We start from the raw sequence: 24,307 nt of genomic DNA on the forward strand, positions 1-24,307 counted from the left end.
GGAAGCAGCCATCCACCTTCTAGTTTGAATGAATGGGACACCCCTGGAGGCCAGCACTCGCATGGGAGTCTAAGCTCTTGCCCCACCCTTTCCCCCAGGCAGCCATTCTCACTGTAGTCTAAATGAATGGCGCCCTCTGGAGGCCCCCGTTCACACTGCAGCTTCTGTGAACCCCACCTGCAGGAGTTACGCAACAACCTTCCCACATTCTACAGAAGAAAACTGCCCCAAATTTCCAGCCAGAGGGCCGAAGCTGAGATTCATGCCTCAGCAGTTTGCTGTCCGGTGCTTTCCCCTTCAGCAGAGCTGGGGGGGCTAGGGCTCAAAACCTCAGCTCCTGCAGCCTCTCAGGGCCTCCTACCCATCAGAGTCCCTCTGCCTGCTGCCAAGTCACTTCAGTCGCGGCCGACTCTGTGCGACCCCATGGACTGCAGCCCACCAGGCTTCTCTGTCCATGGGATTCTCCAGGCAAGAACACTGGAGGGGGTTGCCATCTCCTTCTCCATCAGAGTCCCACAGCACCCTCCAAACTAGGTCCACGGCAGGCTTTTAGCCTCGGGCAGAGGCTAGGAAAGCTAAGCTGCCTCCTTTGGAAGAATGTCTGATTTTCTATGCAACACATGGCTAGGTACCAATGAACAAAAGCCACGAAGTCGTCAAAACTTTTGAACAGATGGGTACTCTGCCTGAGGCTCCAGCCACACCCGCATTCTGGAGAGGCCACAGGAAGGTCTGGCTAGAACGTCACTGCTCAGCCAGCATCTGTGAGGAAGGGCCTGGAGGGTAAGTACAGGGGACCCAGTCCGTGGTCCTTTGGCATGGTAAAGGCTCCGAGAGGTCAACCACAGAGAAAACACTCAGCTCTGCTGAGCACTTCCCAGGTACCACAAACCACATCACTAATGGTGATACTTGTTAAGATACCGAGACATGCCGAGAGCAAACGTTCCTGAGAACGCTGTGGGCACTGCTGAGGTGGGGGAAGAGAAACAGGTGATGAGGACCCTGCTGCGACACATCTCATGACGAAACTGAGAAAAATCACACAGGGATCTGAGATCCAGAGCCTTGACTCTGGACGCAGAGGCTACATCTTTATGGGTCCCTCCCTGACGACACTTTACTGACCTTTGCTCTGTCCATCCACACTACTGTCCTTGAGCAAGCCTGGGTGTGGCCTGATGACGGGATGGAGTAGACCTGACCTCCCCAGGAAGAGCAGGACCTTATTTACAGAGAGCCTAATGCCATCCTGCACTCCCTCTGCTGGCCAGCCTGGTCCAGGATGCACTGCAGGCCAGCGTGAGGGGCCAGAGGCCATGCCGGGCCCCACAGCACCTCCCTCAGGAGCACCCAGGACAGGGAGGGCCTCAGCTTCCCCGCCCACCAGCACAGCAGAGGGCTGCCCTCTGGCTGAGGCCTGAACGGGATGCCGAGCACAGCAGAGCTTTGTTCCAGACTCCGCCATCGATCGCCATGCAGACGCTCCGTGAATGGCACTGTTGTGGTATTTTAAGAAGATTCTACAAATAGCACCAACTCAGAATCAGCCTCAGAGCCAGCTGATGAATGCTGCAGCGGCAAGGGAAGGCTAGCCTGGAGCTTGAGCCAGGACAATGGGGCCTCACAGGGGAGACGGGGCAGGATGTTGGGTGACCCAGGCCTTTTCCGGGGCTCCGTGGCCTCATTTCCCCCACACTCACCAGGCGGCACCCTCCCCCACCCCCGTCGCCCAGTCCTGGTTGGTAGATTGCTTCCTGGGAGTTTATTGGGAAGGAATGACCCCCCAGACTCTGAATAAAGAAAAGGGGGCCCCTAACATCCTTTTGGTGTCTGCATCTCCTGTATTTCCAAGCTTTGCCAATGTTCTGTAGGTCATAGAGGAGGGGTCACAGGAAGGGAGGATATCCGTGGGTTTTCATCAGAAATCACTTTATTAGGAGGCCAGAGAAACCTCAAAGACCCACAGTCCTAGCAGCCAGACTATTAATTGGAGTCGTTCCAGAAGACTCCATCCTTGAGACTTGAAAGACAGCTTAGGGAACAGATAAATAGCCTGAATTTGGAGTCATTCAGAGCTCAGTTTAGACTTAACTTGACCAGTGACAACTGGGTGGGCTGGGGCACATTATTTACCTTGCAGGGTCTTGATTTCTTCACCTCTAAAATCCATAGTATTGGACGCCCCTTGCAGGGAAGGTTGAAGCAAACAAGAAGCAAAGCGTGCGCTGTGCTTGCCACAGTTGGAGCTCAGCGAATGTTGGCCTCTCTTCCTTCCCAGATGAAAGACCATTTATCTAATACATGTGTGCATTCCATTCATAAAATGTTTCTGAAGTATGCCGGGGAAACCTGGAAGGCATTAAGGGAACCCCTCTCGACCCTGTGAATCCACAAAGGCATCAGGGCTGTGGTATCAATGCAAATGAGCAAAGCAGGACAAGAGAGGCCACAGCCTGTGCAAAAAAGAGGCCTAAGTCTAAGCCCGTCTGGTACTTGGAGATGTTGAGACAATGAAGGAAGGATTTTTGACAGAGCTACCTGGACCTTCCTCCCCTCCCCCAACCCTCCCCAGCACATTCTAAGTGGGGGCGGTGAGGGGGGTCTATAGACAAGAGGCTGACTGCCCATCCAGCTGCCAGGAGTGGCCTGAGAGTGGCTCCCCATCAGCTCCATGCCCCACCCTCACTCTTGCCTTGCATGAGCCCTGTATACCTGGCTCCCTCCTTCTAGTACTCTATTTGGAGTAATACGGTATTTTACCAGCCCTGTAAGTGGCCCAGCACAAACCTGTCCTCAATTCAAAATTAAATGACTAAATTGGAATGAAGTTAAGCAGCTTTATTCAGAACCAAGAGCAGGGGTCCCTCGACTCAAGGGTGAGGTCCAAACTTTTGAGAAAGTTCAAGTCTTTCTACCTCCAGAAGTTGCTGATGCACACTGGGCGATTTTTTCAGAATCCTCAAAAAAGGCTCTGCAGGGACCAGGATCAGACAGAACAAAAGTGGGTCACAGATATGGTGGGGCGGTGGGGGGGGCGCTTAGACAAGTCATTTTTTCTTTTGGGGGCTTTTAAAAACATTCTCCTAGAAAATGAGGTCAGACTAGGTGGATCTCTGAGGATCCATCCACGCCTGCCCCATCTGAGCCCGTAATCTCTTAAGTCCCCATAATTCCATCATTAGCAAGATGAAACTCAGAGTAGACTCTCGCCTTAACTCTCCCCAGGAGGCCTATACTGGAAAAGAGCTTGCTGATTCCCCACGCTGGACTGGGACGAGGCAGGCAGGGGCCTGTTTGTAGGCAGGTGGCCCTGGATGTGACCACTGAGTCAGAGGTGCAGGTGTCTCCCAGAGGACCCCAGAGCCCTCTGTCCTAGGGAAGACTGGTGGACTCTCGTCCTACACAAGCACTTTCTCTCCATGCCCTCGCTGATGGGGACAGCCTGGTGAGGCAGTGATCTGGCCAGGTGACACGGAGGTCTCGAGCCCAGGCGTATGGTCAGAGGCACTGCAGGTCAAAGCGGGCGAGTCAGGACTTGGGCCCAAAGCAGCCTGACTCCAAGGCTGTCCCCGCATCTGCACCCCCTTGCAGAGTGACTTGGTCTTTTTCAGTCTGACTGTCTTCAACAGTAAACTGAGGAAGTGAAAACGGCTTCAGTTCAAAGGTCTCTCCATGCTCCCAAGTTCAAGTCTTTCTACCTCCAGAAGTTGCTGATGCATACTGGGCGATTTTTTCAGAATCCTCTAAAAAGGCTCTGCAGGGACCAGGATCAGACAGAACAAAAGTGGGCCATAAGCCACATCGGATCCTAGGTGGCCAGTCCTAGCTAGTGGGGAGGCTGCAGGCAGTGACAATTTACTACCTGGTTTGGGAATGTTTCAGCAGTTTACAAACCTCTGAGCTCTTCTGGTGAGCTCCCTCTGCATGTCTGCTGTGCCTGCAGCCCTCCTGGGCAGGAAGGTGTCTGGGAGCTGGCAGGTGAGGGCCCTGCTGATGAGAGGCCTAGGAAGCAAGGTGGGGAACAGGTGCAGGGGGCCCCTGCGTCAGCTCCTGAGTTACACCTGGTGCTCTGCACTTGCAGAGACAGTCACATGGCAGGGGGGGCCGCTGTAACTCACTGATTGTGACCCGGCTGGTTATAGGAGACTGAATGGAACCCTGGGGGTGCCCGCATCTTCATGACCCTGGTGTATCAGAGTGAGCACTGAGTTATTAACCATCCCTCCCACAGCTGCCAGCTCCAAGGCATTCTCATGGAGAGCTAACAGGGGAGGGGGTGCAGGGCTGAAGCCTGCAGCACTCCCTCCACCCCCAACAAGCCCCCAGTCCCCATGAGTCTGAGCAGGTTCAGGGAATGGCTGTGCCTGGCCCAGCGGCCAGCTGCAGGGAAGGGCTGCAGTCTCCAGCCCAAGAGGAACTCCAGCGGGGAGAAGGTCTTGTGTGTGCCTGATCTGAGAGAGGAAGCTGGCTGGGTGTTGTGGCTTGGCTGAAGCCACAAAGGAGAAGCTTCTGGGTTGAGACCACCCTTTGACTTTTTCCGAAGTGAATGTGACACGGGAGTACCCAGTCCTTTCATTCCAAGTTTCATCAGTAAAGGGCAAATGCCACTTCTCGTTTTGCTCTCACTTGAGTGTTCTCCACTGCCAGTCATAAAAGTGAACACCTGGCCTGGAGCTGTGTGGTATTAAAATCAAACTGTGCGTGTGACAACAGCAGACTCTGCTGCCAGACAGCCTGAGTTGGATTCTCAGTTCTGAGTGGCCTGGTGCAAAGGCCTCTATGCCTGTTTCCTCATCTCTACATGAGACTTGTTCCAAACGAACTTGTTCCGATGAACCGGTTCCATATTGGGAAAGGAGTACGTCAAGGCTGTATGTTGTCACCCTGCTTATTTAACTTATATGCAGAGTACATCTTGAGAAACGCTGGGCTGGATGAAGCACAAGCTGGAATCAAGGTTGCTGGGAGAAATATCAATAACCTCAGATATGCAGATGACACCACCCTTATGGCAAAAAGCAAAGAGGAACTGAAGAGCCTCTTGATGAAAGTGAAAAAGAAGAGTGACAAAGTTGGCGTAAAACTCAATGTTGAGAAAACTAAGGTCATGGCATCTGGTCCCACCACTTCATGGCAAATAGATGGGGAAACAGTAACAGAGTTTATTTTCTTGGGCTCCAAAATCACTGCAGATGGTGACTGCAGCCATGAAATTAAAAGATGCTTGCTCCTTGGAAGAAAAGCTATGACCAACCTGGGAAGCATATTAAAAAGCAGAGACATTACTTTGGCAACAAAGGTCTGTCTAGTCAAAGCTATGGTTTTTCCAGTAGTCAGGTATGGACGTGAGAGTTGGACCATAAAGAAAGCTGAATGCCAAAGAACTAATGATTTTGAATTGTGGTGTTAGAGAAGACTCTTGAGAGTCCCTTGGACTGCAAGGATATCAAACTACTCCATCCTAAAAGAAATCAGTCCTGAATATTCATTGGAGGGACTGAGGCTGAAGCTGAATCTCCAATACTTTGGCCACCTGATGTGAAGAACTGATTCATTAGAAAAGACCCTGATGCTGGGAAAGAGTGAAGGCAGGCAGAGAAGGGGACAACAGAGGATGAAATGGTTGAATGGCACCACCAACTCAATGGACATGAGTTTGAGCAAGCTCCGGGAGTTGGTGATGGAGGGAGGCCTGGAGAGTTGCAGTCTATGGGGTCGCAAAGAGTCAGACACAACTGAGCGACTGAACTGAACTGAACTGAGACTTGTAAAGGAATCCACTTGAGGATTATGGTGAGGACTAAATGAATTCTTATGTACAAAGCACTTAGGATGGTGTTTGGCACACAGTGGGTGCTACGTGGACTATCATTGCTTTCATTTCAGCAAAACAACACTAGCCTCATCATTTTTTAGAGTCTTACCCTAAGCCTTGCTGCCGCCGCTGCTAACTCGCTTCAGTCGTGTCTGACTCTGTGCAACCCCATAGATGGCAACCCACCAGGCTCCCCCGTCCCTGGGGTTCTCCAGGCAAGAACACTGGAGTGGGTTGCCATTTCCTTCTCCAGTGCATGAAAGTGAAAAAATAAAGTGAAGTCGCTCAGTTGTGTCTGACTCCTAGCGACCTCATGGACTGCAGCCTACCAGGCCCCTCCGTTCATGGGATTTTCCAGGCAAGAGTACAGGAGTGGGTTGCCATTGCCTTCTCCGACCCTAAGCCTTAAGGCAAATAATAATCATTTCCATGACTGAACATTTTTCTGTGTGCAAGCAGCCTCATATACAGAGACTAATTTAAATTTTCCCTTGACACAAACTGGTGAGGTTGCTGGTATCCCAATTTACAAGGTATCCCTCTTTGGCTCAGAGAAGTAACTTGTCCCCAAGGCTGCAAGGACAGTAGAAGGAAGAGCCAGAACTCAGCACCAGGTCTGTCCAACTCCCAGATGCAATAGTTATAACATTTCACACTACCCACTTGAGACCAAACCCTCAGGCACCTTAACTCACCCCCAAGTCATCACTTAACATCTAGGTAAAGGTGAGGTAAGATGGACAAGATCTGAACCAGAGAAGAGCTAAGGACCTACCCACATACTCTGGTATGAAATAGCATCTTAGAAAGTCCTATCCTGGGACATTGTCACAATTGGACAACTCCCCAAAAAAGCCCCATTTACAAAGCATTGTCATTATTTGACCTCACTCTGTGGAAAAACCCTATCTCCAGGGCATCAGTCAAAAGAAGTTGGTAGTAATTCTTTAATATTCAGCTCAGTCCAGTTCAGTTCAGTCGCTCAGTCGTGTCCGACTCTTTGCGACCCCATGAATCGCAGCATGCCAGGCCTCCCTGTCCATCACCAACTCCCGGAGTTCACTCAGACTCACGTCCATCGAGTCAGTGATGTCATCCAGCCATCTCATCCTCTGGCATCCCCTTCTCCTTCTGCTCCCAATCCCTCCCAGCATCAGAGTCTTTTCCAATGAGTCAACTCTTCGCATGAGGTGGCCAAAGTACTGGAGTTTCAGCTTCAACATCAGTCCTTCCAAAGAAATCCCAGGGCTGATCTCCTTCAGAATGGACTGGGTGGATCTCCTTGCAGTCCAAAGGACTCTCAAGAGTCTTCTCCAACACCACAGTTCAAAAGCATCAATTCTTCGGTGCTCAGCTTTCTTCACAGTCCAACTCTCACATCCATACATGACCACAGGAAAAACCATAGCCTTGACTAGACGGACCTTTGTTGGCAAAGTAATGTCTCTGCTTTCGAATATGCTATCTAGGTTGGTCATAACTTTTCTTCCAAGGAGTAAGCGTCTTTTAATTTCATGGCTGCAATCACCATCTGCAGTGATTTTGGAGCCCCCAAAAATAAAGTCTGACACTGTTTCCAATGTTTCCCCATCTATTTGCCATGAAGTAATGGGACCAGATGCCATGATCTTCGTTTTCTGAATGTTGAGCTTTAAGCCAACTTTTTCACTCTTCACTTTCATTTTCATCAAGAGGCTTTTTAGTTCCTCTTCACTTGCTGCCATAAGGGTGGTATCATCTGCATATCTGAGGTTATTGATATTTCTCCCAGCAATCTTGATTCAAGCTTGTGCTTCTTCCAGCTGCCTAAAACTGATACTAATTTGGGCAAATAAGTTCTAGCCAAAAGAAGTTATGGGGAAGGAGAAATATACTGGGGGCTCTGAAGAACTCTGACATTTTTCTGGATGCCTACAAGGCCATGTACATGTGTATACCTGCATCCATGAGCAGTAAAGACTTGGGAGGTCTCCAATCTCTGACCTCTGGCCAACTTTAGGTCCCTGCGCAAGTAGGAAGTAAAGATTAAGTCACAGTCATAAACTACCTAAGCACCTAGGGTGTGCCCCAACACACACACACACACACTTAGCAAAAAATAGAAGACTTATTGGCTAAAGGCATTTAATGGTATCTCTGACAAATCATTAGCTGACCACTAAACTAATCAAGGAAAGACTTCCATGGCTGTATACTACAGATTTATAAATTCAGTCCAGGAAAGTCACTAAACAGCTACAACAGTAACAACAAAAGCAGGGGAGGGAAGGGAATCTAATTTGCAGAGTTGACTCATTATATTATTTACAGTGTCCACTTTTCAACAAAAGATTATAAGATACATAAAGAAAGAAGAAAATGTGGTCTATACACAAGGGGAAAAAAACTGTCAATAGAAACTACTCTTGACTCAGATGTTAGATTTCTTAGACAAAGATTTCAAATTGGCTATTATAAATATGTTCAAAGAAATCATGTATAAAGCATTAAAGGCAGGTATGAGAATGATATCTCACCAAATAGAGAATGTAAATAAAGAGATTTAAACAGAAAATTTGAAGTTTAAAAGAACAGTAAGTAGTATGAACAATTTACTATAGAGATTCAATAGCATATCTGAGCTGGCAGAAGAATCAGTAAACTTGAAGATAAGTCAACTGTGATTATGCAATATGAGGAGTAAAAGAAAAGAAGATGAAAAATGAACAGCGCCTCTGAGACTAGTGGGGTATCATCAAGTGTACCAGGATACACATAGTGGGAGTCTTAGAAGGAAAGAAAGGGGTTCAGTTCAGTTCAGTCGCTCAGTCGTGTCCAACTCTTTGCGACCCTATGAATCGCAGCACGCCAGGCCTCCCTGTCCATCACCAACTCCCGGAGTTCACTCAGACTCACGTCCATCGAGTCAGTGATGTCATCCAGCCATCTCATCCTCCGACGTCCCCTTCTCCTCCTGCCCCCAATCCCTCCCAGCATCAGAGTCTTTTCCAATGAGTCAGCTCTTCGCATGAGGTGGCCAAAGTACTGGAGTTTCAGCTTCAGCATCATTCCTTCCAAAGAAATCCCAGGGCTGATCTCCTTCAGAATGGACTGGTTGGATCTCCTTGCAGTCCAAGGGACTCTCAAGAGTCTTCTCCAACACCACAGTTCAAAAGCATCAATTCTTCGGCACTCAGCCTTCTTCACAGTCCAACTCTCACATCCATACATGACCACAGGAAAAACCATAGCCTTGACTAGACAGACCTTTGTTGGCAAATGTCTCTGCTTTTGAATATGCTGTCTAGGTTGGTCATAACTTTCCTTCCAAGGAGTAAGCGTCTTTTAATTTCATGGCTGCAATCACTATCTGCAGTGATTTTGGAGCCCAGAAAAATAAAGTCTGACACTGTTTCCACGGTTTCCCCATCTATTTCCCATGAAGTGATAGGGGAAGACAGAATACTTGAAGGAGTAATGGTCAAAAGCTTCCCAAGTCTGTTGAAAAACGTTGATCCAAGATCTCAACGAATTCCAAGTATGATAAACTCAAAGAGATTCATACCAGACATATTATAGGTAAACTATCTAAAGACAGAATCTTAAAAGAAGCAGAATGATTCATCACATACAAAGAATTCTCAACAACAGTTAGTATCTTATCAAAAACCATGGAAACCAGAAAGCAGTGGGATGACATTTTCCAAACACGAGAAGAAAAGAGACTGTCAACCAAGAGTTCTATACCTATCGAAACCATCTTCAAAATGGGGAAGAAATTAAAGACATTCCAAGATAAACAAAAACTGAGAGGATCCGTTCTCTGTTGTGGCACGTAAGTAGCACAAGAAATGCAAAGGTGAAACAAGAGGACGCTGGATGATCACTTGGCTCTACATGAAGAAATAAAGAGTATCCATGAAAGTGGCCGTAATTAAATGCAGAAGGCGGTGTCATGTAGCTCTTGGCAGCACTCTTCTTGTATCTGATCAAAGGAAAACTGTTAATTACAAAACTGTTGATGGACTTATGACGCATAAAGATCTAGTAAGTGTGACAATAATGCACAGGGGAGAGAGGGAACAGAGCTACATCGGAGCAAAGGTTCTGTATGCCACTGAAGTTAATGTAGTATTACTCTGCACTAAATTGCTTTAAACTAAAAGACTAATTGTAGTCCCCAGAAGAGTACGAAAATAACTTCTAAAACACTGTAAAGAAACAACAAGGAAATCAAAGCAGTAGATAGAAAATACCTATTTAACGCAAAAGTAGGCAGTAACGAACGTAGAGAACAAAAAAGACATGTCACATAGAAAACAAGTAGCAGAATGGCTGGCATCAATCCACACCGTCAGTGATTACCTAAAATGTAAACGTATTAAGTACTCCAACAGAAAAGTAAAGAATAACAGAATGGATTTAAAAATCAAACTACATGCTGTCTATAGTAAACATTTATTTCAAAACACAAGTAAACAGAAAGTGAAATGATGGAAAAGATATGCCGTACAAACTATACCCAAGGAGAGCTACAAATATTGAGCCAAGCAGACTTTAAGACAAAAAATGTTACTGGAGACAAACAAGAAGATTTCATGATGAAAAAAGGCTGACCCAGCATAAAGACATAATAACTATAAACAAATATGCCTTAACAACAGAACTCCATAATTTATGAAGTGAAAACAGAAGTAAGATTCAATAATAATAGTTGGAAACTTCGGTTCTCCATTTTCAATAATGGACGGAGCAACCAGGCAGAAAATCAATAAAGAAACAGACGCTGGAACAACTCGGGTAACCAGGTGAGCCTGACTCATAGCGCTCCGCCTGGCACGTGCAGCCGGGTAACCAGGTGAGCCTGACTTACAGCGCTCCGCCCGACACGTGCAGCCGGGTAACCAGGTGAGCCTGACTTACAGCGCTCCGCCCGACACGTGCAGCCGGGTAACCAGGTGAGCCTGACTTACAGCGCTCCGCCCGACACGTGCAGCCGGGTAACCAGGTGAGCCTGACTTACAGCGCTCCGCCCGACACGTGCAGCCGGGTAACCAGGTGAGCCTGACTCACAGCGCTCCGCCCGACACGTGCAGCCGGGTAACCAGGTGAGCCTGACTCATAGCGCTCCGCCCGACACGTGCAGCGCACCTGCTTCTCAAGCGCACGTGGAGCGAGTTCCAGGACAGCCCGTACGCCGAATCATGACACAAGCCTTAAGCGCTTAAAAGGGGTGGATGAAACAAAATACGGAAGCATACTCAGTGATGATAGAGTACAGAGTGCAGGTGACAGAGGAGTGGAATTAAAAATCAATAAAAAAGGAAATCTAGAGATCGCGTAAATACGTGGACATTAAACAACTCACTCTTAAGAAGAAATAACCACAGAAATTTAAAAACCATTTGGAAATGAATGGAGATGAAAACACAACATTATCAAAACCTATGGCATACAACATGCTTAGAGAGAAATGTACAGCTATAAATGTCCACATTATAAAATAACAAAGATGTCAAATTAAAAACCTAACTTTCCCCTCTATGAAACTGAAAAAAGAACAAACCAAGCTCAGATCAAACAAGTAGAAGGAAATAAAGAAGACTAGAAATAAGTAAAACAAAGACTAGAAAAATAGAGAAAACCAATAAAAACAAAAGTGTGGTTCTTTGAAAAGATGACCATATCTGACAAACTTTAACTAGACTGACCAAGAAAAAGAGAACAAGACTTAAATTTCTAAAATCAAGGATGAAAAAGGGGACATCACTGCCAACCTTACAGAGATAAAAAAGATTACAAGGGGATATGAACAATCGTATGCCAACAAATTAGATGGCTTAGACCAAAAGAAAAATTCCTAGAAAGACATAAGTATCAAAACTGACTTAAGAAAAAATTGAAAATCTAAATAAACTTTAACATAAGACTAAGTTAATAATTTAAACATCCCCCAAAATGTTTTATTAATGACTTCTACTAATCATTTAAAGGATGACTATCAGGTAGTTTCACTGGTGAATTCTACCAAACACTTGAAACGTTAATACCAATTATTCACAAGCCCTTCCAAAAAGCACAAGAGGAGCGAATGATTCCCAATTCCTGTGCAGCCAGTATTCCTCCAATATTGATAACAAAAACAAAGACCAATGTTCCTTGTGAATACAGATATGAAAATACTCAACAACACACTAGCAAAATACAATCTAAATGCTCCCCATTTGATGAGTGAGTGGATAAACCAAATATGGCATAATCATACTATGGACTGGCGGTTCAGTGCTAAAGAATCCACCTGCCAGTGCAGGAGACACAGGTTGGATTTCTGGGTTGGGAAGATCCCCCGGAGGAGGAAATGGCAACCCACTCCAGTATTCTTGTCTGAAAAAATCTCATGCATGGAGGAGCCTGGTGGGCTACAGTCCATGGGGTCGCAAAGAGCCGGTCATCACTGAGCAAATGAACACGCCCGCATGGACTATACCCAGCCATAAAAAGGACTGAAGTAGTGGTAAGATGCTGCAACGTGGCTGGACCTTGAAAATATTATGCTAAGTTAAAGAAGCCAATCACAAAAGGCCATGTATTGCCCAAAGGTATGCTGTTAAGTGGTTGCCAGGGGCTGCAGGATAAGCCGGAGGGTTGTCTTAGGAATGGGAAGTGACTGCTAATGGGCAAGGGGCTTCTTTCTGGGGTAAGAAAACTGTTTGAAAACTGGATTATGGTGATGGTTGCATACCTCTAAATATATTAAAAAATTACAGAGCTTTACATTCTAAATAAATGCATTCTATGATATTTGAAATATATCTCAAAAAGATGTTTAAAAGAGTTAGGTGATGGGTGTTTGGGGGAAGAGCCCAGCAAAAGGTCTAATTCAGGCAGGATGTGCATGAGCTACATAGCTGGGTTAGGGCAGATGCGATAAGGAGAACTATTTAGGGGTTCAGTTTACTTGGATGCTCCCCATTTGGGGTCCAGGATTCCTGAAAGAGCATCCCTTCACGGTGCAAGGACCTACCAACAAAGAAGATGGGAAAGCACACATCAGGCATTTTTTTGCCCTCTCCCTCCAGGAATTTAGGACTCGAGCTCTCTGGGAGGCTTCCTGCCCTAATGGCCAAGGTCAAGGACTTCAAGCTCCTCCAGGATTGGCTCCTCTTCAGGCCATAAGTCCACCCTCCAACCCCAGTAACAGCAGTGTTGACCACGGCTGTGTGCTGGTTAAACAGACCTGCTACCCTGCCATCTCTCCTCCACCCCTAGATGAGTGCTGGCTGAGCCCCTCTCTGAACACGTAGGAAAAGGCATTCGACCTTCTTATGCCCCGTTGCTAAGAGCACAGAGCAGTTCCGAGTTTCCTCAAAAAATCATCTAAGGTTCAAGCTGAGAGGGACCTTGGAGACCATCCAGTCTTGCCTCCTTCCCTCTCTGGAGATGAGGAAGCTGAGGCTTGGAGTGGTAACGCGGTTCGAGAAGGGCAGTACTAGGATCGTCGTCCAGCCGTCTGACAGCCCTAGAGGTTGGCATGCCTGTCGCCATTTACAGGTGAAGATGCAGAGGCTCGGAGAGGTGGGAAGTGGCCGGGGGTACTTGGCTGGGAAATGGAACCACATAGTCCAGCAGAACCTGCTTCCCTTTTTGAGAAACCCACAGGACTGCTACCCCAGGACATCTGAATGGGGAAGAGGTAACAAATGGGGACACTTCTTGGAAAGCAACTGTGACCCCTGCAAGCCCTGAGCTGCAGCTAGGAGGCCTCCAGGCTCTGGGCTTCAAGCACAATCCTGCAGCACGAGGCTCGAACACTCTGACGCATCCAACCCACCTCACATCATCCTCTTCAGCTCATCACATCCTTAAGGTCGAGTCAGGCTGCAGGGCTCTCTCGCCTGGCTTCTGGCAGCCTTCCCAGACGAGAGAACAGACAGAGCCTGTCCTGCCTTCCCACCAGGGGGCTTCACTTGGTGAAGGGACAGGTTCTGCAAACCGACACGCAAATACTTAGTCACTGTGATAGGTGTTCTAGAGGAAAGGCAAGGGATGGCATGTGAGCAAATGCCAGGGGTCAGAGAGGGCCTCTCAGGAAGAAGTGACACAGAGCTCACAGTGGGTGCCACTGGAGTCCCTTGAGCGTTTCTGAGCAAGCGGCAATGGGACCCGGAGGGCCGCTGGAGCAGGTGCTGGCTGGAGCTGGAGGATGGACTGGAATGGGGAGGATCCATGCAGAAAGACCGGGAGACCACTCTAGTGGTTGGGCGGCAGGCTGGTGGCTGGACCCGGGGAGCTGGCATGGACGGAGACAAGTAGAGAAACTCAGATGGATTTTGGAAATGGAACTGGCAGAACCTGGCGTGGGCAGACTGGAGGAGGAAAACGGAAGTGAGTGTTTAGGTTTAGCCTCATCAGCTTTGGCCACTCTCTAGGCCAGGAGACAACCAGCGGAAGCGTCAAGCGAGTCTGGCGCTCAAAGTGAGGCCTGGGCGGAATAATCACTGTGATTCTGAGAAGGCCACCAGCAAGAGGGCCGAGCGGACGGGGCAGAAGTGAGTCCAGCAGCGTCGGCTTCTGCAGGAGCCTGGAGCAGTGGCAGAGAAGGAGCGGCTGGGAGCTGCACTGCTGGGAAGCCTCGACCTGACCCACCTCCACAGGCCTGGGAAGCCCTTCCCTAGTACGTCTGTTGCTCTGGCTGCTTGTCCTATGAGACTCAGCTTGGGCATCAGCCCTCCCAGAGCACGCAGGCCTGCTGCTCTCCCCACATTCCTTCTCAGCCTGTAACATCACCTTCTGCCGCCTGGGCCTCTGCGTCGTCAGGCTGTGAACACAGTGAGGGTGGATACTCCCTAGCTCTTTATCTTCATGCCAGGCACTAGGCCTGGTGTGGAGCGAGTGCCACAGATGATCGTTAAATGAGCTGCCCAAGATGCCTATTTAGCAATCTTGGAAGACTTTGTGGAAGATGGAGCCGTCTCAAGAAAGTGGGCTCAAAGCTTGCACAGGCGTTTACAGAAGAGAACCAGTTCTATCACCCCCAACCCGGGGATGGCAGTCTCTCCCTCCAGGTCAGCAAGGGGCTCCTCCGCCCAGCTTGAACTGTGCTTAGTCACAGCATTCCTGCCCCGCCCACTGGCCTCTGTGCCCTGGCCACTAGACAGCCAGACGTGCCCCTGGATATCAGGAAACGGGCCAGGAGTCCGTGTCAATGCCTCACGCTTGCTCGGAGAGCTCCACCAGGTGGGGCTGGACTCTCCCAGGCGGACTGCCTCTGGGACCCTGGGCGTCAGGAGACGGAAACAGGCGCAAGGAACACAACTGTCTCCCTGTTCCTGCTGCACCCACTGCTCTCCTGCCGGCTTCTCTGCCAAGTGCAGAGCCAGATCACAGAGGTGACGAGACGACTGTCAGCTGGGCGGCACAGACCCACACCAACCAGCCACTAGACAGAACGAGATGGACTGGGCTCGTGGGTCAGGGTTTCAGAGCTGCTTCCAGGCGCAGGCCACCTTCCTAGGGCTTGACTGAAGGCATCATGAGAAGGCCTGGTGTCTGCAGGGGCCAGGGAGGTCCAGGCTGCGTGGTGGGGGGAGGTTGGAAAGGGGCTGGGGAGGGCTGTCAGGCAAACCAGCAAGGCTAGAAGCTGGGCTTTCTCTTGTAGGCACTGTGAGGCCAAGATGCAGTTTGAGGAGGGACATGAGGTGGCAGGAGCCATGCACGGGATGCTGGCTTGGGCAGAGGACTAGAAGACGCAGGGATGAACTTGGGATGACCAGTTGAGAAAGCCAGTACAGTTGAGATGATGAGGGTCTGCAAAAGCAATTCAATTGGCCTTGGGGGCAGGGATGTGGTCGCAGCCCTGGGCAGGATCTCAGGAGCCGTCAGCCTTTGGTCACGGGAAATGACCCTGGGCAGGCTGAGAGCCAGGAAACCGGGAGAAGGGGCTCCAGCTGGGGTGCTGGATCTGCAGGCTGGAGGTGGGCACTGCACAGGTGAGGGGCAGAGGATCTGGCGGCTCTTTCCTTAAAGGTGATCAAAGCCACTGGGACCTGGGGTGAGATGTGTGGGAGAGACTTACTGCAGAGTTCAGAGGGTGAAACAGAATTCACAGCCAAGCTTGGTATACGGGTGGGAGAACAGCTGGCCAGGAGAGGTTTGAAGGACCAGGCAGGCACAATCCGGGAGGAAGGGCGTGGGGCAGGCTCTCGGGCGCTTGGAGGAGTGGTACTGTTCACTAGGTCCAGCACCAGCGAGGGGTCACAGGTAAGTGCAGGAGGAGCAGAACGAGGCAGGGCCAGCAGACTGTTCCTGGGGGGTGTGGTGGTGACGGAGGGAAGGAGCGGGGGGCTGGGCCTCTGGAGCACCTCAGGGCAAGAAACTTTACACAAAAAAGTGTTCTGATGAGAGACGGAAGGCAGGTTCACAGGCTGATAGAAGGAGTCAGCGGAAGGAAGCGGGAGAGTGCTGGGAACACAGGACAGGATGGGGGCAAGGTTCCCGACGACAGGAGGGCGCCCAGTGCTGAGAGCAGGGGGAAACGTGGCGGGCAGAGGAGCAGTGGGGGGCGGCCAGCAGGCCTCGAAGGCCTCAGGGCCCGTCCGCCCTTGCCCCTCCCCGGCCTCGGGCAACAGCTGCCTCAGCGCTGCTCCAAGCCCTGGCCTTGGGTCCCAGTGCAGAGTTGAAGAAAATGAAATCTGCCACTGCACAGACCCACCACCGAGCTCAATACAGCAGAAGCATCGGGAAATGTCACCTAAAAACAGAGAAATGAGACCATGTCCTGAGAGTTCAGAGCAAGCTTGTTCCCCTATGCTTTTAGGAGGGAGCAACCCTTCTCTGCACAGCAGATCCTGCTCGCTGACGTTTGGGCTTCTGCAGAAGCACCAGGGACTGCTCCAATTGTGTATGGAGAGAGAGGTGTATGGCAGAGGCTTTGCAGAGTTCAGAGGGAGAAACAGAATTCACAGCCAAACTCAGCGTATGGGTAGGAGAATAGCCGGCCAGGGGAGGTAAGAACGACCAGTCAGGCACAATTCGGGAGGAGGGGCGTGAAGTATGATAGCACCTGCATATGAAAGTGAATGGATTCATACTGTGGCATATTGTGCCCCCAAAAGGTGTCTACAGTAATCCCTCCCCAGGCCCAGGATGCCCCCCACCCCCGCAACTCCACCACCAGCAGGACAGAAGGTGTCCTCTGGAGAGAGTGCCAGGCTTTGGGTTTTAAAGACATTAAGCCCAGATCTACTACGGTGATTCTGGCACGTGATATATTTTTGCCGCTCTCTTTATGGAATTTACTACTTGAGCCTACCGATTTTATCAAGGACACTTCTACTCAGAGACAACATGGTCAAATATCCTGTTGTAAAAGTCTGATTCAGAAATATCCAAGAATGAAATCGCTAACAACATCTGTTGTCTTGGGGAAAGGTATACCAATGACTAATGGATTCTCTTTTGATCTTAAAGAAAAAACACACACTTTTCTAGTCTGGAAAGTCAGAAAGCTTCTTCAGAGGCAGCTTGTAACAGCTACACAACACACACACCCCTACATACACACCCCCTTAAAATAGATGGACTGCATCACTGCTATGACAACTGAATCACAGGCCAAAGAAGTGTTTCTCAAAGTGTGTTCAAAGATACAGATGCCATGAGATGCTCTACAAAAGGCAGGTTCCCTGGGCAAAAGTTTGAAGACTGTATCTATTAACACTCTCCACCTGATTTGGAGATGCACATTTGCACCAATTAACATGTGGAAAGTTCTGAAGTCTTGCAGTGAAAAGCCTCCCAAAGTTTAATAACTCATGATTTCTAAGGTTACGGCCAAGGAAACCTTGCTCCCCTGTTTACGGTAGAACTTGTTTGGAACAATGATCCCAACTGTCTCCTGCCCAGCCAGACAGGTGCAAATCTGTTAAATGAGGCAACGACATTTGAACATTTGGAGATTTTACACTAAAAAACCGAATGTTGGGACTCCCCTAGTGGTCCAGCGGCTAAGCCTCTGAGTTGCCCATGCACAAGGCCCGGGTTTGATGCCCTGGTCAGGGACCTAGATCCCACATGCCACATGCAAAGATCCCACATGCTGTAACGAAGATGCAAGATCCCACACCTCAACTAAGATCCGGTGCAGCCAAACGAATATTTTTTTCACAAAAGCCACAAGGGTCTCCATTTCTGGGCCATCCTGCCTGCCTGCCAGTGCTGGCTGCCTGCTCGGGACAGGGCAGGTGCACTCGGGCACCGCAGTGCTGCCCAGCCCCTCTCACTCCAGGACTGCCCAGCTCTGCGACTTCAGGTGGGCTTCAGGACTTGCTGGGTGATTCAGACTGGGTCCCTGCTCCCAGGCTGCACTGGCCAGCTCCGTCTCAGGATGGGTTGGGAGGATGGGAGCAAAGTGGGAAACACGCCTGCACCAGGCCTGTTTCTCACACGGATTGTGCAACCTGGGGTCCATAGTCCCAGAAGACAGCCCCAGCAGCACACCCTCTTACTGCTCCCTTCTGGGGTTACTAGTTGAGTAAGTACCTTCCCTAACCCAGCCCTGGCAAATCCACCTTTGCTTCTAGGCTATAAGCTCCACCTCCCAGTAGGATGTACTGAGAAATGGCCCAGAAAGACCAAAGTGGCTCTAGGCTCCCACTGAAATCCTTGCTGCTCTGCGCTGGGCTCTGGCCTGACCTCAGTCAGCATGAGCCAGACCCTGCCCTCTGAATCCTATGGAGGCCCTGGTTACTGCAGTAGCCAAGATACACTTGCCCTCCATCTATTCCTTCCAAACACAAAAATGCATATGTAAAATTCTTTTTTCTTGTTAAAATCAAAGTTAGGAAAACTGTTGCTCTAGGGCAATGAGAACATTGAAACTCGTCTTATTTCATTTGAGCTGCACAAAAGCTCAACCACAGATATTATCTTACGGCCAGATTAACTGGGCTCTTTCTCTCTTTGCTCTATATGATCTGTTTAAGTGTAGGGCCCTATTTAGTTTTGTTATATTTACTTCTCATGTTAAAAACGACCTCAAACTCTTTGTGAACAAACCAATACATTTGCGCCATCTTTAACATCACCTGGACAAGAGTTCTTCAAGCTGCCTGACACATTCCAACCTTTCTGTATCTGGATCCAGAATATACTTTTCAAAGAATCAGAACCTGCCGCCCATCTGGTAAAGCGGGCGCCCATCTTATAGTTTACAGGCAAGGCTTCCCAGACTCACCTTGTCACATCAGTCACTTAGGAAAGCCCTTAAACACACAGCTTCGCAGACCCGTCCCCAGAGCCTATCCAGGAAGTAGGTCAGAGTGAGGCTAGGCAATCTGCATGTTTAATAAGCGAGGGACAGGTGGGTTTTAGGTTCCCACGAGCTTGGGAGGCGCTGCGGTAAAGGGTTGCATTATCTTGTTTCTTGCAATCAACAGGGATAGTTTCAGCCAGTCAAGGGTTAAGTTAGAAGGGCCACTGCCCAAAGGAGGCCGGACCTCCGCAGCCGCCAACGTCCTCGGCGCGTTTCTCGGCTTGGAACCCTCTCCAAGCCCGCTGCGTTCCACAAGCAGCTCCCCGCGACTTTTGGAAAACTCTGAGTCAGGGCCCCTGGGTCCAAGTTTGTGACAGAGGCGGGCGTGGAGAATGAATGGCCCCGCTCCGAGGCGGTTAAGCCGCAGAGGCGGCGACGGGAGCAAACCAGGCTCTCTGCAAAGGACCTGCGGGCGGGGCCGGGAGCCAGGGGCTCCGCCGACCCAGCCTTGGACTTGGCGGACGAGCAGCCGGCGCTCACCGTCCGCGCCGGACCCTGTAGGGCGGGCTTTCCCCTCCTCTCGGCTCCCCTTCTACCCCGGGATGGGACCCTAACCTCCAGCCGGGCTCCGCCGAGCAAGAGGAGCCTCTGGACGCGCGCTCCAAAGTTCGGACACCGGGGGAAAGTTGCAGCCACAACTGAGCCCTTTCCACGGCGGAAGCAGGTGTCGGGTGGCCCAGGGAATCCTGCGGACAAATCCCCGAGACGGGACCGGCAGCGTCCCGTGGCTGCAGGAGGGAACCGGCGGCGCGCGCCCCTCGCCTGGGCGCCTAAGTCCCGAGTCCGCGGCGCACGTGCCCGCCCAAAAGTTACCTTTGGGCGCTCGCAGGTGTCCCCTCCAGTCTTTGCAGCAACACAGCCCCATTGCAGCAGCCTACGCCCGCGGCTCAGCTTCGCTGCCTGGCGCGCCGCCTGCTGCCCGCACCCCCGGAGCAGGGTGGCTGATGTCCGGCTGGCGGACGGTGCCCAGCCCGGCACGGGGCCACAGACCCGGCCGCTCCGTCTCCCTTACGCTCCGTACCGGTCCCGCTCCGCGGGTATCCCGGCCTCCGGGCAGACCCTGCTAATCAATAGGAGAATGCGCAGATCGCGCCAGCCGCCGGGCCGGCCCGCTTTTATCTCCGCGCGCCGGGGCGGCCCCTACGCCGGCTCCCTGCCCTCGCGGGCGCCCTCCCCACGGCCCGTTACTCTCCCGGGGCGCCGGGCTGTGCGCTCGCGAGGGGCCGCCAGGGGGTGCTGTGCGAGCCGGCGCGGTCTGCGGCTCCCTGCTCTACCCGCAGGGAACCGTGGTGGGGGATGCTGGCAGACCGGAAGGAAAGGTCCCCTCGCACTGCAAGGGCGGCGCCACCCCTCCCCCAGCATCCTCTAAGTGGTCACCTCGTGGTGACTTGAGAGGTGTCTACGAGGGCCACCCTGCTCTCCGTTTCCCAGCTCGCCTGCACTCTATAACTGAGGAATTGCCCAGGCTTCTCCCAAACCTGGCTGGGCTATCCATGGACTGTGTGACTTTGGGTAAGTCATTTCCCCTCTGAGACTGTTCTCCTGAGCACAAATTAAAGGTTTGATGGTGTCAAGTTACTCAAACACTCTGTGCTCAGTGTCCTCATCTATCAGATAGGAAGAATAATAGAAATGCTTCGAGGGATCCTTGCGAAGATGTAATGCATAATCGTTAAAATGATCTAGGATTCGAGGGATCCTTGCGAAGATTTAATGCATAATCGTTAAATTGATCTAGGACACATTTGGCATTTTGTGAAGTGCTTTGTAAGTGGGATGGAGAAGGAAATGGCAACCCACCCCAGTATTCTTGCCTGGAGAATTCCCTGGACAGAGAAGCCCTGTGGGCTACAGTGCATGGAGTTGCAAACAGTCCGATAGGACTGGGCAACACTTGTAAGTGGGCACGATCGTCATCATCACATGTTTGTGGGGGCTTGTTTGGTGCCCTCACTCTGGAAGGTAACACTCGAGGTGCTCATTAAAACTAAAAATGCTCAGACCCTGGGGCCAAGCGAGGAATCAGCCCACACTCTCAGGAAAACCCATACCAGGCTTTTCACTGCAGCGCTGTTTGTAACTGCAAAAAATTGAGACCAAAAAGATGTTCGTCAGTAAAGGGATTATCAAATACACTGGCACTTCCATAAAATGAAATGCTATCAAAGGAGGGAGCTGCAGCTGGATGTTGAAGATCTATGGATTCATAGTACTTATGTAAAACACACACCTTTAGAACATTATTCCACTGTATAACGCCCATTCCATGCCAGGCACTGCTCTAGACACTTGGGCCAGGAAAAATACTTGGGAAGAAAGCAAAATAATCAAGTGGTTCCCTCCAGGGAAAGGGCAAGAGATGAGAATGGATTGAAAGTGGGGGTCAAGGGAATTTAGCATTCTTATGGTGGTCTAATTTTTTAAAAGGAAGGCGTATTCATATATTGTAGAGTTAAAGTCGAATGAAAGAAATTATTTCAACTGTCTGGCACAGAGAAGGATTCTCAATATTAGATTCCCTCTCACCCATCCAGTTCCTAGGTTCTGTTCCTGCCCCTGAAACAGGGCTATGGTGAACCTCTGATGGCCTCTGCTCAACTGGGATTTTCTCCTTCCCTCCCTACCTCCATCCCATCTTGAGAAAATAGACACAGTCTGGAGGAGAGCAGTGGCAAGGCCAGGCCCAAGGCAGAGGCTGCCTAGAGCATGGAGCAGAAGAATTAGTTGTTGGGGGTGGGGGAGGCAGGGGAAGGGAGGAAAGAATGACTTGGAATAGGGGAGAGGTTTTCCCAGGAGTTAAGTCTCATTCAAAGGAGAGATTAACAACAGTGGGACAGATTTCTGCCTCCCTCTCAAACTCTCCAGGAAGACCCGGGTGAGGCTTCTTCAGGCAGAGAGGAGGGCTGTCCTGCACTAGATCCGGAAAGAAAGATGTTTTCATTTCATGACATGAAGGCGGGGGTTACAAAGAGGGAGTAACTGAGAAAAAACAGAGAGACCTGACTTCTGGTTGTTGCCAAGTCATTTTAAACAGTTTTAGCACCAGGCAAGATCACTTAGTCACAGCGGGCTTAATGAGGCCCCAGGAATTCCAAGCTAGAGCTTCCTGCATTCAGGGAGAGCATGTGCGGGGAGCGAGCCCCCGGGTGATTGTCCAACAGCCAAGTCCTACATTTGGAAAGCAAGATTTAAAAGAAAACATCACAGCAGCCATTGTGGGCTGCTTGTTTATCTTTCTAAGAGGAAGTAGCAAAGCAGGATCATTTCGAATGAACCTATTATAGAGGGTCAGCATCCCCATTGAACCGTTCAAATATATTTTGGGATACTCAACTTTTCAAATATATTTTGGGATACTCAACTTTTCGAAGTGGCTTTAAATATCAACTCCCAGGGCAGTTCATGAGACAGAGCACAAGGCAAGAGTTTATAGTATTACTGCCTTTGGTTTCACACACTTTTATTGTCCTGATTATATTCTGTCTTTTTATAGTTTTCTAGTTGTGTGTCTATTTCTCAAGCGGGGAGGAAAATAACATTAACCATGTGTTTAACTATGTGTTTTCCACCAGGCAACTCATATGTGCTATTATCTCAATTAACCACAGGACTACCCATAAGGCACCATTAGATTCAATTTACTGAGGAAGAAACTAAAGTTCAGGAAGGCAAACAGACTTGCCCAAGACCAGTGAAATGACAAGTGTCGGAATCAGGATGGATGGATGGGTGGATAGACAGGTGGGTGGGTTGAGTGGGTGAATGAGTGGATAGATGGATGAGTGGGTGGGGGGGGTGGATGGGTGGGTGAGTGGGTGGACGGGTGAGTGGGTGGATGGGTGGATAGATAAATGGGAGAATGGCATTTACCCCATTAGGCATAGAGTCATGGGTTGCAATTGCAAAAGCACATACTGAGCACAGAATTCACCTGAAAAATTAAACTCTGTGAACAAAGCCCCTGAATTGACAATGACCCCAGACCATCTTAAATTGAGTCAAAACGTCAGGATCACTCAGTGCTCCAAGGCTCCAGCCAAGCTCGTGCCACCTGACTCTAGAAAACTGAGCAGGGAGCTGGGGGCCCCTGAGACATATTCCTGAGTTGCAAGGCCAACATCCGACACGTCATGGGAATGCAGAGCCTGAACTAGGGGGTGCGCATCCAGTGAGCAGGATGGGCTCTGGGAGGAGGGCTGGACACAAGCTTTGTAGGACAACGATTCTGCCGGGCTACCCCCACCCGCCCAGACCTCCACTTCCTGCTGCTCAAAGTTTGGTGGTGAGAATATGGGTTTATTTTTAAGGAGGCTGCTGTGGAATCTTAGCCCTCTAGAACCTGAGTGTCAGACATGTGCAGGCCATTCAAGAATTTACTTAGGAGACTCAGTACCTGGCCTTTATACCCCTCTGCAGGAGGGTGGTTTCTCCTCCCAGCTCATACCCAAGGTATCCCCAGGGTGCCATCTCAAGATGTGAGCTCAGCCCTGGGCAGCTCAGGGAAGAGTAGAAATGGGGACATGGCATCTTCATCATAAATGTAGCTTTGTAGGGCTGCTATGATCATTCATTCATTCTTCCATTCATTTATTCACCCAGGTACCAAATGATGACTGAACACAACTGAACACCCTAGTAGAGCCCGGGACTGAGCTCTGGGGGTGCCAGGAGGACACCTGGGAGCTCTGGGGGGAACAGTGCCCCAGTCTACAAAGGGTGGTCAGAGAGGCCCTCCAGAGGAGAGGTCTCTGAGGTGAGAGCTGAGATGTGATGAGGAGTCTAGCCTCTTGGGGGTGGCGTGGGAATGATCCTCCAACGAGCAAGCAGTGTTATCACATGAAGAAACAGGGCATTTAGGGTATGATGCAGTCTGTGATTCTGACTGATCAGCCTGGTGCTGGAGTGAAGGGGGGACGAGAAGGGGGAGACCAGAGCAGGAGAAAGCCGACAAGCAAAAGGCATAAGGCAGACGAGAGATGCAGAGGAGACGGAGATCAAGCTGAGCTGTGTACTAGCAAGGTAGCCCCCAGCAATCCACACCCCCAGGCCCCACACCTCGTGTGCTCTGGTCTCCTGGAATCCGGGCCGCCCCACGACTTGCCTTAACTAACAAGGTGACAGGAGTGAGTGACCCTGGGCCAGCCCTGGGCCTAAATTCTAAGAAGCTTGGTAGCTTCCACTGTTGTCGTCCAGGGAGA

At 50.1% G+C, this 24,307-nt stretch overlaps 1 protein-coding gene across 7 annotated transcripts in view; it reads right to left on the minus strand.

The window, feature by feature from the left end:
* Positions 1–24,307, minus strand: part of ARHGAP22 (Rho GTPase activating protein 22) — a 179,542-nt gene that overhangs the window by 58,635 nt on the left and 96,600 nt on the right. Inside the window, exon 1 of one of the 7 annotated variants that reach the window (XM_024986888.2) lies at positions 19,923–20,270. The exons of the other annotated variants lie outside the window; for them this stretch is intronic. Coding sequence (XP_024842656.1) covers positions 19,923–19,974 — 52 coding nt within the window. The 5' untranslated portion in view covers positions 19,975–20,270. Of the gene's footprint in view, positions 1–19,922; positions 20,271–24,307 lie in introns of those variants that run through there. 7 annotated transcript variants of the gene reach the window in all.

This window comes from Bos taurus, chromosome 28 (assembly GCF_002263795.3).
Source record: "Bos taurus isolate L1 Dominette 01449 registration number 42190680 breed Hereford chromosome 28, ARS-UCD2.0, whole genome shotgun sequence".
NCBI classification, from domain to species: domain Eukaryota; kingdom Metazoa; phylum Chordata; class Mammalia; order Artiodactyla; family Bovidae; genus Bos; species Bos taurus.